Source organism: Anopheles gambiae, chromosome 2 (assembly GCF_943734735.2).
Source record: "Anopheles gambiae chromosome 2, idAnoGambNW_F1_1, whole genome shotgun sequence".
NCBI lineage: Eukaryota > Metazoa > Arthropoda > Insecta > Diptera > Culicidae > Anopheles > Anopheles gambiae.
The window spans coordinates 68272169-68288044 of record NC_064601.1 but is presented as its reverse complement, the minus strand read 5'-3'; the positions used below and the strand labels follow the sequence as shown (position 1 = coordinate 68288044).

Sequence of the window (15876 nt, the reverse complement as noted above, 5' to 3'; positions counted from 1 at the left end):
TAGCTTTTTGATATTTTAATTTTGTATAACTTTTATAGTTTAATCCGTTCCCAGATAATCGATGGACTATTGTACAAGTTTTTTTTACAGGAAATCCTCGACATACGTTACATACATTACATACATCGAGTTTTCGTTGATGTTTCACCTGTCCAATAGTTCATTTCGCTGTGTATTTTTTCAGTTTGTTACAAAAAACATTCCACTTCGCGGTAGATTGAACGCAATCACAGCGCAACTGCGATTGCTAATACGATTTGACATCCATTTTGATAAGTGCAGTTGCGTTCAATTCGGACGCAATAGTTTTTACCACTTTTTGTAATTGAAATAAAATATTTTTTGGAGAAAACTCAAACAATATTGTCGTAAAAATAAATAGCGCATAGAGCAAAAAGTACTATGAAAGTGTTTTAATTTCGCATTAAGTTACAAGAAATGTGAGTTTTATATTTTACCACCCAATTTCGCTTTGATTGCGCTGATTCAATCCCGAAAACGATTTTGATAGTTTTGCCACAAAATGAGAGCACTGACAGCGATTGAAATCACGCTTAAGGCGGCGCTCTAGCAGCAATCGAACACGACATGCGACACGAACAAACCCATATAATCATATGGTGGTGCCCTGTCAGACACAAAAAAACAAACAAGACAAACGTCGAGTCGAACATGTCAGTTGATTCTGTCTGTGATGTTCGATACCCACCTGTGCTGTGAGTACCTTGGCTGTCAAACGCTTCACAGCTACAGTAGATAGAATTCAATGCGGGACAATTTCAAGTTTGTTTACGTAGTTTGTCTCTTTTTCTTCTTAAAATTGCGTGAAAAATATTAAAATAGCAATCAATTATATTTGCAATGCTTCACAATCAATTATAACATTAAATCTATAGGTTTGAAACATATTATACTATTGCGTCTACATAATGCATGTGTATGCACTGGATGTGTTTTGTCTTGGATGTTTGTTTACATTTTTTAATATTAAATTTGAATGATTTTTGTGTTATTATTGATGTGAATTACTAGTATATTATTTGTTGAATCTTCCCCCTGCAGATGAATATTCATTTAAACTATGAAAATGCTTCATTTTCGAGATGAAAAGATAGGCGTATTGCAGTGCATCATGACAGGTCTATAAGACATCGAACAGCTGACAGAGCACCTATCGAACAGAGTCGTGTTTGTTTGTCTCGTTCGATTGGTCCCAGAGCGCCGCCTAATGTAGAACTGCTTTTAGAAACATCTTATAAGTAATTCGATGTTGATAAGGATTAGTTTTTTTTTTTAATTCAGGAGGAACGGTCCAAAAAGGCCGTATTGTTATTAGGAATAGTTCATGTTTCTTAAAGATTTAAGAACATATTCTTGCAACAAACATCTATGAATATTGGCATACATTTCATACACCACAAAAAATAACTGCATCTAGGCTTACCCAAGTGCTTACCACACAAATCCACTAAACGACCCCTAATCCGGATCTAAAAGGCTCAAGCTCGCAGCCTAAGAGGAATCTAAAAAGACTTCGTTTATCAAACGGTAAACGACTGATGCATTTTTAAATTAATAAAAAGCTGGTGGCGCCATCTATTGGTGGGATAGCTAGCCAGTGTATCTGTTCTAGCTTTGAGAGCTTTCTCCTTTCCTCTGTACTGTTGTATGGTTCCGCATTGAAGTTATGCAAATGGCCAAAGCCTTACATTGTTAAATCTTAAATGAAAAGCTAAACTGTCTCTTGACAAATTTGAATTTGGCGATGAAAAGCGATGACGCTAAATCTCGCAATCTCTTATCTTATCTTATAAACAATATTTAAAATAAACAAATTAAATAATAATTTAATTAAAGTTATGCAACGCTATATCTAGAACGGTGATACGAGTGATTAACTACCAAACTCCAATATAAACCACCAGAACTCAAGCTGAAGAATGGAGATTGAGTAATGGTCGATGGTGTTGATACCCGTGTATCTGACTTTGACCTTTCGGCCAATTATTATAAAATTTTGCTCGAAATGTTAGATAGCTATAAAAGCTTAATCGGTTGAAAGTTAGCGAAACACACAGCATGAAAAGGACAGCAATAATATAATCATGATTAAAAAGCCACACATTTATTGAGCACAATCTAGTGAATCTTTGAAGCTTTCTTTTTTTTGTATGTCCTATCAATTTTCCAGTCGATTAAGCCTAATTTGTGGCGCATGGGTACTAATAGCAGGATAATCAGTCCTTCGTACGTCCTATAAACGATCCAGTCGGGGGTTGAACCTACGACAGGCATGTTGTTGAGTCTTATGATTTGACGACAGTACCACGAAACTGGCTATGAATCTGTCCTGCGTTTATTCATCCTTGATTTGCGGTGTTCATGGAGATTGGTACTCTCTGCGGTTTGTATCTTGGATCTAAATTTGCTTATAGTCTGTGTATTTACTGTACTGCAATGATTAATTTGTCAATCACTTTTAAGAGAATTGAGACCGTATCAATTGCCCTGGGAATGCAGAGTTCTTACTGCTCCTAGAATAGTCATGGACAATTTATTATGATATGCAATGCATATTTTATTTACCGCCATAACCCGAGTATCTACAATTTGTCTGGGCCGGTCTCGTGGTACAGTCGTCAACTGGTACGAATTATCAACATGCCCGTCATGGGGTCAAGCTCCGAATGGACCGTGCTCCCATACGTAGGACTTGGCTATCTTGCTATGGGTAAATCAATACGTCACTGAAAGCCAAGTCCACTAGATGGTACAGACAGGCCTTGACTGACAACGGTTGTTGTGCCAAATGAAGAAAAATGAAGAATAGTTTGTCTGTGTTGAATCCTTCTGTTTAAAGGCTACAGAAGGATGATAATGAAAATTTCCTTTTAGCCATACAGTATGTGTATTACAAATTTTCTCCCTTGTAATGCTCTAGACACAATTGATCCTACAACATATATGTTTCGGAAAAAATGGATGATTATTGTATGATATTTGAAGAAAAAAATATTTTCTAGTTCGTTTTAACTTGCGATGATTTGTTATGTTCGAATTTGTTGGTTTGCTCAAATCTTATGTTCAAATCTATGTTTTGAAGCGTTTTAAACATGTTATGTAATTTATAATATATGATTATGTAATACTATTATTTTAAATGCTCTGTAAATCCTTGGAAGATTTTTTTTATTGTATTTGTTTTATATTGCGAATTTTTATGCATTATGGTTTATGGATTCTCTTAGTGTGAAGGATACAGATAAAAGTATAGTTTAAAAATTAACTGATATCGTTCATCTCATTCAAAAATTATCGTTTACTTGATGTGTCCTCTGATAATTATACGGTGTTCTAGAAATCGCGAGAATGTCCGAAAGCCAGACTATCTGATTTAATAAGCACACACTCTCTTCCGATGAACTCGAAAAGTATCATACGACAAGGGAAAAGGCATAAAAAGAAACAGTATAATTGAACGCACCATAGCTGAAACCATAGTGAAAGGTGGAACAGAATAGCGGAGTAATGAAGAAAGCGCATCACCCGGGAGGTAGGAGTCGTCAACATCGTACGATGGTCATTTTTTTGCTTCAATTTTTGGCTTTCGTTTTGAAACCTTTCAAAGCTTGTTGCTACCAATTCTAGCCGCTGCATCCGTTAACCCTTTGGGATGTAACGGGCCAATTGTCACAAAATATGAGTTCTGCATTCGACAAAGTGCAATAATGATGAGTATGAATTTGCTAGTATTAACCGAATGCTGCTTGAAATAGCATAGCAATAATAGCTAAAGAGAATATATACAGTCACGTATGCAGCCCGTCACCCAAGGGTTTTGTGAGGTAATATAGAAATAAGAACAGGAGAATGCAGTTCCCCACTCATTCATTCGCCACGATGTATTACGAAAGTTCTAGGTCGTCGTTTCGCAAATTTTATTAATTCGATTGAGCTCGAATAGAAGAAAGGGAATGTAACAGATGTCGTGATGCAATGGAATCATGCGATACGGATCACCCATCGCAATTTACACTGGCGAGCATGATGATTAACAAAGCTTTGTCAAAAGGAACTCTCTAGAGTTAGTACCAGTTGCCGCAAAAGAAATGTCAATCTGTAACACCCATCTGTAGATGCATTATGTGCAGTAAAGCCATTTTCAAACGGTAAATCAGTGCAATTTTTCGTTTATAAGCACCATTTCCGCAGAATGAAACAGAGATACTTCAAAAGTTATGCATTATTGATGACACACTTCTTTTGTCATTTTGGTGCGGACATCATGTGCTATAATTTGTTGTGATAACAAAATTGCCATGCCTGTTGTTTCTAGTATGGATGTGCATGGATCGAGACCATCAAGGAAAACAAATATGTATCATAGACTCGAATAATGCAAGCAACAATCAGTTAATGATGATCAGATAATCAGATCCTTACAAAAAGCACGTTGTAGAGTTTACATTGCAAAATAATAATAATAATAATAATAAATAATAATCAATAATTAATAATTGAACTACATTTAAAACTAAATCAAATGAGCTAGCTTTTTGGGATGCATTAACTGTTTTATAGAAGTCATCTAAATTTAAAAAAAGAACTAAATAAGACCGGTCTGGTGGTAAAATCTTTGACTATGTGATTTGACTACATGACTACATGTCATGGGTTCAAGCCCCAAATGGACCATACCTCCATATGTAGGACTGATTATCCTACTATGTGTAATCAGTAAGTTACTGAAAGCTAAACCTAATAGTAGAATAGGCAGGCCTTGACCGAAAACGGTTGTTGTACCAAAGAAAGAAAAAAATAAATCTAAATAAAATAATAAACAAAACCAAAAATACAGAAAGCACACTAGGGTAGATGTACCTATAGTGGTGGTAGTACCAATACTGGTGGTATTGCACTAAAATGCGGTTCATACGGCAAATTACAAGTAATTAAGTTATTTACGCTAGTGTGAAATGTTCTTTAGCCTTTTACAAAGGGTTTAAAAGCTAAATGGGGCCATTCCGTTACTTAGTGACCGAAAAATCCATTATTTTGTGAAATGTGTCAACATTTTTCCAAAATCCTTAGGATTTCATAACGAAACTCATTTTTCTGTTAACGTTCTAAATGACCACATAACCACGCAATTACTAGTTTTTCAACATAACTGTTATGAAATGTTATTGTTTTACTAAAATTATTTGCCTTTTGACAATATTTATGCATTTTTAAGTGTTTTTTACCATAGTGCCATTATAGGTACACAAAACAGGCATGTTCCTATAGTGGTTATAGTTATAAAATCAATAAAAACAGGTCGTTTTAGATTTTTGCTAGGATATTTTTGACATGTCGTACTTTTTTACCAAAATAAGCAACAGAAATGAGTTTTATCTGGGTAATTTACCAAAAACAGGCCAAAATTCGCTTATATGGCTGAATGAAAAATTGACTTCAAATCAAGCACACTCTTCCGGGTGTAGGTTGACGACAGGTGTGATGCAGTACTTTAGTCAATAGCTTCATGGATCAAATTTATACATTTTTTTACGATCAAATTACAAAAGATATTATTATTATGGCAGTAATCCATGCTATTCATACGAAAACAGCTTCAAAACTAAGTTATATTGATATTTTACACTGTTTTGAGGCATTTTTGTTTACCACCACTATAGGAACACAATACGACGACTATAGGAACCATACCACCATTATAGGTACAACGAAGCAGTCACAAAAATATGTATTTTTTCCTAAATCTGACGTATTTCATGGTAAAAATGGTTGTGATTGCAAAGATAAAACATATTCCATTTGCTATGTGTTAAAATATTCAGAAATTGTACTTCCATACACTTTAAATCCATTAAAACACATCGGTACCACTACAAATTGCATCACTATTGGTACATTTACCCTAGCTGTCCTTTGCTAGTATTATCACTTCAAAGAAGTCATTGTTATATAAGTGTAACTCGGGATGTGCGCGGACGCACTTCCCGGCTACCAAAAATTGCGCATACGAGTTATCCACATGAGGGATAATCGCAGGGGTCAACCCAACCCAGAGTGCAATGGAAGAGCCTCGCCCTGGGGGAACCGCCTTGCTGATCACGGTAACCCCTATGCCAGGTAAGTATGCTTTCTTCACCGCTTTCTGGCCCTCCGGATCACTCGCCGACATGCTGCGCTAGCGATTCTTTACCGCACACACATGCGAAGGGATGCTAGCCGCCTCTTTGCCCTTATGCTCTCGCCGAGATCAACGGCTCCTCTCACCGGGCATACCTACAGCGAGATTCTCTTCTCATCGCAAATCACCACCATCACCATTGAAAGGACCAGAGCGAGATAGCGCATTTCTTTTCTCAGTACGCAGCGGCCATTTTTGAATGGGAATCTGTACATTCAATTCATTGCGCATTAAACGGTTTCGGAAAATAGTAGTTCTATTAAATATCGGCCTGTATTTGAAATCTAAAGTCATTAAAACCAACTCAATCAAAGGTAATAATTTTCTCTTCAAACCAAATGAGAGAAACACAGAAAAACATTTCCTTCATATAGAATATTTTTCGTGGCGTTTTTTGGGAAAAATAGTGTTTGATTGAAGTAAAGGGCCGGATTCAAAAAATTCAAGAACCTACGCCCCAGCTTTTTACAAGGATTTTTTTATTCCTAAAGATGATTATGTAGAGCTTAGATGTTGTATGAGCAGAACTGAAATGTAGCATCTATGTTTGATTGTTAGAAAACAAAATTAGTTCGATTAATTTTTGTCACGATTCTTCTAAGTTGTCTACCATATAACATAAAAACACGGAATTAATTTGTACATAAACCACAAGAAGAAATAATGAAAATTATTGATCAAATCAAGAGAAAAGCAAAACATTTATTTGTTTTGATATTTAACATACAACTATCAAAAACGTGGCAAATGTATTTTCTTATCCACTACAATGAAAATAATATGCCCCAATACAACTGTTGAGGATCGAAGTAGATTCCGGATGAGATGGTCTTGCGAACCAGATATGAATAATTGAGGATGCTTCATGTTGCCGGATTTAGTTTCATGAGTGTGTATATGTAGTAGGGAATTGTAACAGTATAATAAATTAATCAACAACGGGTGTATTATTTTTCGCTTCAGTTTACCATTCCTTTATAGTTAAATCTTTTCTTTTCTTCTTTTGTTGCTTTATCTCTATAAACTCTTTTCTATGACTACGCTATCGAAATGGATGCCGGTGTAAAAGATAATCCACGTGACCAAAAAGCACGCGAAAGATGTCATGAAGCCTTCTTTTACAACTTCCCACATGCCGCCATACGCATCCTCGTCAATATTTTGGAAGCTAGTGCTGTACAGATAGACGGCTCCACAATTCAGTAGAGCAAACCTGCAAGAAAATATCAGCTATGTTACTGTTACGACGTCAACACAAATCGTTCTCTCCTTACAAAGCAAGTGCGATGAAGCCTTTCAGCGGAATGAGACCCATTACTATGCCGATGAGAATGCTGAGCACTTGCCGGGCCCAATACACGACATCCAGAAAATCGTCCTGAAAATGAACCAGATTAGTATTATAACTTTGTAAGAGATAAATTATCGATATAATCTAATTTTGCAAGGGGGATGGCAAATGATACAATATTGAGGAATAACATGTCACAACATACAATACTGTCGGGATTTAGAGCAAGCAAGATGAGGTGTTGTAAAGATGTAGAAGCCAGATTAATCTATTTCGGTCTTGATTCATAAAATCAATGCCGAAGGGATGTACCTTAGCAGGGGCTTCTACACTAGAGCATGTGTACCATACCTTTTCTGTCCATTCTGAGTTGGGTTTTATAGCACGATTCCACACTGAAGCGATGTGGGACTGTTTGCTTTTCGCCATTTTCTCGGAATTGGGGCTTTTAGCTACCATTGTTACTGATTAATTGAACTCTTTTCCACGACTTTGGTATCGCTTTCAAATCGGTAAAATCCGCAAGCCACGGTACGATTTGCTTTTTTATTGTTATTATTAGCCTGCGAAATTTTATCAATTATAAAATGACAGAAATGCAGTGACAACACACATCCCGTACAACGTGGCGAGGATTTTTGACGTTCCAATATTGCTGCATCTCGCTCATTTTCTCTACCCTTCCTTTACGTGCCTACAGTGCTCGTTTCGAGGTGAGATTTTGTGCCTCTCTCCACCTTTGTTCATATGCCTTTCGTTGTGTTGGTAACAATTTACGCGCTGTACCGGAGTGTGTGTATAATCGCTCGATTTCTCGTGCCGTTTCTTTCGCGCATGTGGACGCTTGAAAAAAACGTAAACAAACTCGGTGGTTGGTGTGAATGTGGAGTGAACAATTTTGTATTACTTTTTGCCCTTGTACATAGCAGATTTTCTATTGATAATGTTGTGCCACGAGTGCATGAAGCTGTATCGGTTTATTTTTAAGAGATTGGTATGTTGTGGCACAAACCCAAGCGCCACAGATTAAGCTTAAACGACTGGAAAATTGAATATCCATAGAAAAAAAATGAAAGTTCCACAGCTTCATTGGTTTGATCAATAGATGGCGTATTACAACTCATCATTATATTGCTATCCTTTTCTTGCAATGTGGTGTTTCGACAAGTTTCTTCTTATCATTACCTAAATAGCCTTCTAACTTTCTGAGCAAAAATCTATATGAATGGTCGTGTGGTCAAGATACGTGGGTATCAACACCAACGACCATTACTAAAATCTCACTTGCTTCAGTGCTGGTGGTGTCCATTGGAGTTTCGTATTTAAACAACAGTATCGCCGTTCTAGTTCTAGCGATGCATAACTTCAATGCGAAACCATACAACAGTACAGAGGAAATGAGAAAGCTCTCCTCCAAGCCATGAAGCTCCACTGGTTGGGGTATCCCACCAACAGAGAGCGCCACCAGCTTTTTTGCTATTTTTAGAATGCATGAGTCGTTTGCCGTCTGCTAAACGAAGTCTTTCTATATTCCGTTTAGGTAGAGAACTTGAGTCGTTTAGAAGCCGTTTAGTGGTCGTTTAGTGGATTTGTGGCACTTGGGAATCCATTAAACGACCACTAAACGGGTTCTAAATGACCCAAGCTCTCTACCTAAACGGAATATAGAAAGACTTCGTTTAACAGACAGTGAACGACTGATGCATTCCAAAAATAGCAAAAAAAAAAAAACTGATGGCGAACAGGTGGTGGGATACCCAACCAGTGGGGTGCTTTCCTCGCTTTGTGAGCTTTGTCCTTCCCTTTATACTGTTGTATGGTTTCGCATTGAAGTTGCATCGCTAGAACTAGAACGGCGATACGATTGTTTAAATACTAAACTCCAATGTAAACCACCAGCACTGAAGCAAGTGAGATTTGAGTTATGATCGTTGGTGTTGATACCTTTGTCATGACCACATGACCATTTATATAGATTTTTACTCGGAAAGTTAGAGAACTATATAGATCATAATTACACACTATAGTCGAAACACATTGCATGAAAAGGACAGTAATATAATGATGAGTTATAATACACCATCTTGTAAACACTCCATACAAAACCACACAAAAAACTAGCCTGCAATTTTCAGTCTAGATTATTCCAGCCTCAAAGCTAGAATTAGATTCGAGTACCTACTCGAAAATACGGTGTTTACCCAAGTGACATTTTCGAGCACGAAAAATCGGGAATTCGAGCAAATTCCCTTAAACTGGAGCCTTAAACTTCCCTTAAACTGCACCAGTTTAAGGGAATTTAGAAAAAGGCCTTTAAAATCAACTGTGATGCGGCTTTTTCATTGTTTTCTTCTAGATTCACTCGAAAATGATGTTTCCTATCGTTATAATTGGTCAGGTAGCCATTTTATACTTAAATAATATTGATTTTTTATAAAATAACGTCACACAAAATTAGCTTTTGTTTTTCATCAAAAATCTAAGCTATGTGTGTAAAATGAGCTCGATGGCATCGTCAATCGATAGAAGCAAGTCTAATTTACCAACACACCAAGTCTTGGCGCTTGGAACACACTTGATCACACACAAATTCACAATTTTAAGCGTATCGAGTACTAATCGAGCAGATATGGGAAAACAATTTCGAGCAAATGTCACTTGGGTACCTTTACCCCAAGGTGCATTAAAGAGATCACGTGGTGGAATCTCCCAAGCGCCACAGATTAAGCTTAAACGACTAGAAAATTGAATATCCATAGAAAAAAATGAAAGCTCCACAGCTTCATTGGTTTGATCAATAGATGGCGTATTAAAACTAATCATTATATTGCTATCCTTTTCTTGCAATGTGTATCGACAAGTTTCTTCTTATCATGACCTATATAGCCTTCTAACTTTACGAGCAAAAATCCATATGAATGGTCGTGTGGTCAGATACGTGGGTACCGACACCAACAACCATTACTCAAATCTCACTTGCTTCAGTGCTGGTGGTTTCCGTTGAAGTTTAGTATTTAAACAATCGTATCACCGTTCTAGTTCTAGCGATGCATAACTTCAATGCGAAACCATACAACAGTACAGAGGAAATGAGAAAGCTCTCCTCCAAGCGATTGAAGCTCAACTGGTTGGGGTATCCCACAAAAAGATGGCGCCACCAGCTTTTTTGCTATTTTTAGAATGCATGAGTCGTTTGCCGTCTGCTAAACGAAGTCTTTCTATATTCCGTTTAGGTAGAGTGCTTGAGTCGTTTAGAAGCCGTTTAGTGGTCGTTTAGTGGATTTGTGGCACTTGGGAAGTAGATAAAAAAGAAATCAGCCGTGAGGCGAATCCTCTACTAACATCCCAAGTGCCACCAATCTACTAAACGACCACTAAACGGCTTCTAAACGACTAAAGCTCTCTACCTAAACGGAATATAGAAAGACTTCGTTTAGCAGACGGCAAACGACTCATGCATTCTAAAAATAGCAAAAAGCTGGTGGCGCTATCTGTTGGTGGGATACCCCAACCAGTTGAGCTTCCTCGCTTGGAGGAGAGCTTTCTCATTTCTTCTGTACTGTTGCATGGTTTCACATTTAAGTTATGCATCGCTAGAACTAGAACGGCGATACGATTGTTTAAATACTAAACTCCAACGGAAACCACCAGCACTGAAGCAAGTGAGATTTGAGTAATGATCGTTGGTGTTGATACCCACGTATCTGACCACACGACCATTCATATGGATTTTTGCTCAGAAAGTTAGAAGGCTATAGGTCATGATAAGATGAAACTTGTCGAAACACATTGCAAGAAAAGGATAGCAATATAATGATTAGTTTTAATACGCCATCTATTGATCAAACCAATGAAGCTGTGGAGCTTTCATTTTTTTAATATCGATATTCAATTTTCTAGTCGTTTAAGCTTAATCTGTGACGCTTGGGATATAAAAAAAATGCCTGCAGTTTCGCTCTGGTGAAAGAAAACTTCTAGAGCGACAGTGTACCGCTATTTTGCGGAACGGGAATGAAGACATGGATAGCAGAATCATCATGCATTCTCGTTCTAGTAAACACACTATCAAATCTACCAGAGTGAAAAAGCATGCTGAATTTTTGTGTAAGAGAGTGAACACCGCAACGCGTGCGGTGGTTTGTCGTACACTTTCACAGTCGGCAAGGAGATTTTCCGCACGATCATTACCGTACCGCTAGCGTGCTGAAGAATCATTTCCATTTATCTGGTAGTGCAGTACTCGTTCACACAGTGTAAAGATTGGAACGAATCATCCAATTCTATTTCAATTTGCCCATGCCTACAGTGCACACATGCTCGCATGCCCTCATGCACCGCTATGCACATCGAGGCTACCTCCAGTATGTTCCGTAAGTATTGTTGTGTGTGCTGCGAGGTGTACAGTTATAGATAAGTGTGCATTCGTTTAATTATATGTTTGCCTGATCTTCTTTTTAGGTGGACTGCTCTCGGCTAAGCATGTCGTGCTGGTACGGTCAGGATGCCAATCATTATCCAGGTCACTCGGCCCAAACATGCCTTCCTTCATCCTCATCTGGTCCTGATCAGCGATAGGTGCTTCTCCATTATCTTCAGCCCTCTAGCTCCCTGTGCGGTCCTGCACGTAATGCCATGCGGCAGATCGATTCGCAGAGCGCTCAAGCACCTTCTTCGCGCGGCCGCTGTTAAACATATTCCGGTAATCGTATCCTGCTGACCTTGCCTCCGTCAGGAAGATTATCCCAAAAATCTCGCTCGCAAAAATGTCCAACGCATGTTGGACACATGCCACAAGAATGCGCATGATAGCGGTGCTGTGCACAGATTGTTAGCATCACTTCCGTCGGTATGTTCGGTTTCCCGTCAGCGTTTTCCCGTGGGTTCATGGCGCTTCTCCACATATCATGTTCGAGTATACCGTCTAAGATGGTCCGAAGGATGAGTTGTTTGATCCAGTGATGTGCGGGTAAACCCGAATACTGCAAATGTCCATTAGATGCAAGAAAGCATAAGCAATCCAGTTTGAATCAGATCAGACCAAAGAAGCCTCAACAGCCGACCCGACCTGCTGCACAAATGAAGCAACGACGCTTATGATTTCTTGTTTCAATCATTCGGGTCAATCACGAACTCGTTGATTGCGACTCCAACCTAGCGCACCTGCTGCACCCACGGGGCCGAATCGTTTCAGATTGGCACGCACTCGTCTCCAGGAATTTATTATTTTTTTGGTAATTTAATTTTGTCCACCAACACAATCGCACACCAGCGTGAGTTTTTTGGTGGCCATCTTGAAACCTCAAAAACCCTCACAACGACTTTCAAAAATGCTCGCCAGCGAGGGAAAATTGCACCGATTCGGAGCATTGGCGCTTGGAGCTTGTGAAAACTGGTTTTTGCCCTGCGGGTTCATGTTAATAAATTTTTTTTTTGGTTTATCCAAGAAATTATGTTCAGCTGTTTTGGATGGCGATAACCACGCTTGATTATGAAAAAATGAGATCAGTTATGGACGCAACCCAATTTTAATTTTAAGACCAAAATGTTTTGCAAGAACGTAAATCATTCAAGAAAATGTAAATCAGAATCTGGCCAAGAGTAACTACCACTGTGTGTCATCATCTGGCTGTCAAAATACCGTGTGTTGGATAATCAAAATAAAACGAAAAGTGTGCAGTCCTCTGCTTCGGTGTCCGGCAAAATGCTTCTGCTTAAGAATCTACCTATGTCTATGCGATATTTACACAAAGGTAAATGCTTACCACTCATGTTAATTACACTTTTGATAGCTAAACTTTATTCCACAGCAGTACAATCTGCTCGGGGCTCAGCCGTGCTAAACGGCGAAACGAAGAAGTGCGTGCGGAATCCGAACAAATCTAGCTTGCTCACTCATCTGCCCGATTACACTTATATGGATGGACGTGTTACACCTTTCGGAGTAAGTCGATGTCTGGATTTAATTCTAGGAAAGCACAATGACCATTCTCTATTCCTTTTTTTATTTCTCAGGCCAATCAAAGGAAGCGGATTATTCAGCAGCGCGAAATTGCTAAGCAAATAGTGACACTTTCCAAAGAAATGGATTTTGCCGTAGAACGACATCAAAGAAATATGGCCGAGGCCGAAGAAACCAAACAAAAGCTGCTAGCCGCAAAGCTGAAGCCCAAAGGTCATTTATTGTTGCAGAAAAAATAAAGTTTGATTTAGCTATATGAATAAACAATCCCATTGCTAGCCGTTAGCTTGAATGTTGACACCGTAGTGTTTCTACACCTTCCATGAAAGTTTGGACTCGTCTCTGACAAAGCGCAGCACTCCAATGTCCGTTCTCTTTGAAGTGGGATCCAACGATTGCACCGTGAGCTAGTGTCCAATAGCTAGGAAAATTCGCCAGCGTCAGTCCAGATCCGATGATTATCGGTAGATTCGTTTTACCGCGTAGGGCTTGCAAATCACCCTGTTCAGCACTTGCACCAGTGGAACTTCCTGTTACTATCAAGCCATCTGAAAGGAAAAATTCAGCCGCACCTGCCGTTTCCGTTATTGAGACATCGCTTGTAATGGCGTGCGAACTAAAATACAAAATTATACCGGTTTCAACATCCTTCAGACAGCGTTACAAAGGAACCTTCGTACCTGTGCTTCTTTTTTATATCGGTTAAGACAAGGACATCCTCGGCATCGATTTGCTTTCGATAGCGTAGCAAAGATCCGGCACATGCATCCGTAAACCCTTCGTCAGCCATGTGACCAAATACGAATCCTTCAGCACGGATGAACTGCAACTGACATACTTTGGCTACGGCCAGAGCCTCACGATTGCAGCCGGCTAGAATTTGCACTCCGCATGGTATGTCCGGTATTGTTTCTCGCACCGCCAACGTTACTCTGGTCATCGCAGATGTAATTTCCGGACCGAGGCCATCCCTCGGTCGAATGTAAGGAATGTCGTGCATGTTTTCAACCAGCACACCATCCTGGAAGGAGGTAGGTTAGTTTCGCTAACACTATCAAATAAAAATTTAGGTTAAAAGCTTACCACTCCGCATTTCCGATAAATGTTCGCTTCGGCTTGCGCTTCACTAATAAGTTTATTCATATGTCCTTTGTATAGAGGAGTTCCTGGGCGCAGAAAATATGTTGAAAATATTTAGCCATCAAGCTTACTTTATTCACTTCCTACCTGGCAGAGCACCCACGTGGATCATTCCAATGATTGGAAACGGTTTGGCAAAAAGTGAGCAAAATTTAGACATATTTAAACGTTTTAATAAATTGTTAATGTAGATGCGATTAGCCGGCTTTTTAGAAGCTGTGTTGATTTGTCGGCACCAAAACAGTGAGGCTTGTGCGGTGTAATGTCAAAGTGAGTTGTTTACAAACACAAAAGAGAGAACATATAATTCGCTGAGAGAAATGAGGCATGGTTTTCATTTGCTATACACTTCTAAATCGGTGTCATCCCTCGAAAGCCAATCGATTGGCAACAAATGCATTGACTAAATATCGTCATCTATTCATGATTATTCTCGGTAGAAATGTAACCCTGGCTACGAGGAACATAACACATGCATTTCCACGAAGAGGCTATTCACCCTCTACACAAATGAACGCTGCGTACTGAGAAAAGAAATGCGCTATCTCGCTCTGATACTTTCAATGGTGATGGTGGTGATTTGCGATGAGAAGAGTATCTTCGCTGTAGGTATGCCCGGTGAGAGGAGCCGTTGATCTCGGCGAGAGCATAAGGGCAAAGAGGCAGCTAGCATCCCTTCGCATGTGTGTGCGGTAAGCAATCGCTAGCGCAGCATGTCGGCGAGTGATCCGGAGGGCCAGAAAGCGGCGAAGAAAGCATACTTACCTGGCATAGGGGTTACCGTGATCAGCAAGGCGGTTCCCCCAGGGCGAGGCTCTTCCATTGCACTCTGGGTTGGGTTGACCCCTGCGATTATCCCTCATGTGGATAACTCGTATGCGCAATTTTTGGTAGCCGGGAAGTGCGTCCGCGCACATCCCGAGTTAAACTTTTAAAACATCAGTATTAGTTAACTGAAACGAAAATCGGATGGTATACGAACTAATTGATTTTATAAAAATAATAGAATGTAAATAACGTGAACCTTCTCTTATTTGACACCTCTCTGATTTGAAAAACCTCTCTAATTTGAACATTTAGCACAGTCCCTTGATTTCCAGTACATTTTTGTTCCTCTAATTTGGAAAACCTCTGAAATCCCTCTTATTTGTGTATGGTGTTGCCATGGTTATAGAATGATGTATGCTCAAAATGGCAATCGTATGCACAGTTTCCTATAGCAACAGTTAAGGCTGCATACTAAATGTTCTGTCTCTTTCTTGTTTCTGTATGGACCTTTCATTCACT

General features: G+C 39.1%; 3 protein-coding genes and 2 non-coding genes across 10 annotated transcripts; 2 read left to right on the top strand and 3 right to left on the bottom strand.

Moving 5' to 3' along the window:
- Window positions 1-5981: 5981 nt before the first annotated feature.
- On the bottom strand, window positions 5982-6146 carry LOC11175742 (U1 spliceosomal RNA). The gene has a single exon (XR_003025394.1). It is a non-coding gene; the product is annotated as a U1 spliceosomal RNA (small nuclear RNA).
- Window positions 6147-6881: 735 nt separating this feature from the next.
- LOC1275128 (GEL complex subunit OPTI) lies at window positions 6882-8096 on the bottom strand. Its single transcript, XM_314356.5, has 3 exons — window positions 7842-8096; window positions 7474-7577; window positions 6882-7412 (listed from the first exon to the last, which is right to left on the bottom strand). The coding sequence occupies exons 1-3, from the start codon at window positions 7947-7949 to the stop codon at window positions 7217-7219; spliced, it is 408 nt and encodes a 135-aa protein (XP_314356.4). The 5' UTR covers window positions 7950-8096; the 3' UTR covers window positions 6882-7216.
- Window positions 8097-12337: 4241 nt separating this feature from the next.
- LOC1275127 (large ribosomal subunit protein mL52) lies at window positions 12338-13747 on the top strand. Of its 2 annotated transcripts, none has more exons than XM_314355.5 (3): window positions 12338-13240; window positions 13298-13431; window positions 13503-13747. In XM_314355.5, the coding sequence occupies exons 1-3, from the start codon at window positions 13192-13194 to the stop codon at window positions 13686-13688; spliced, it is 369 nt and encodes a 122-aa protein (XP_314355.5). In that variant the 5' UTR covers window positions 12338-13191; the 3' UTR covers window positions 13689-13747. The 2 variants fall into 2 exon arrangements, with proteins under 2 accessions (XP_314355.5, XP_061502139.1); XM_061646155.1 differs by having other exon boundaries at window positions 13101-13240; window positions 13301-13431.
- On the bottom strand, window positions 13630-15124 carry LOC1275126 (uncharacterized protein F13E9.13, mitochondrial). Of its 5 annotated transcripts, none has more exons than XM_061646150.1 (5): window positions 14677-15124; window positions 14533-14615; window positions 14130-14470; window positions 13929-14065; window positions 13630-13870 (listed from the first exon to the last, which is right to left on the bottom strand). In XM_061646150.1, the coding sequence occupies exons 1-5, from the start codon at window positions 14747-14749 to the stop codon at window positions 13857-13859; spliced, it is 648 nt and encodes a 215-aa protein (XP_061502134.1). In that variant the 5' UTR covers window positions 14750-15124; the 3' UTR covers window positions 13630-13856. The 5 variants fall into 5 exon arrangements, with proteins under 5 accessions (XP_061502134.1, XP_061502136.1, XP_061502138.1 ...); XM_061646152.1 differs by having other exon boundaries at window positions 13929-13997; window positions 14677-15108; XM_061646154.1 differs by having other exon boundaries at window positions 13630-14021; window positions 14677-15114.
- Window positions 15125-15346: 222 nt separating this feature from the next.
- On the top strand, window positions 15347-15511 carry LOC11176047 (U1 spliceosomal RNA). The gene has a single exon (XR_003025333.1). It is a non-coding gene; the product is annotated as a U1 spliceosomal RNA (small nuclear RNA).
- Window positions 15512-15876: the final 365 nt, after the last annotated feature.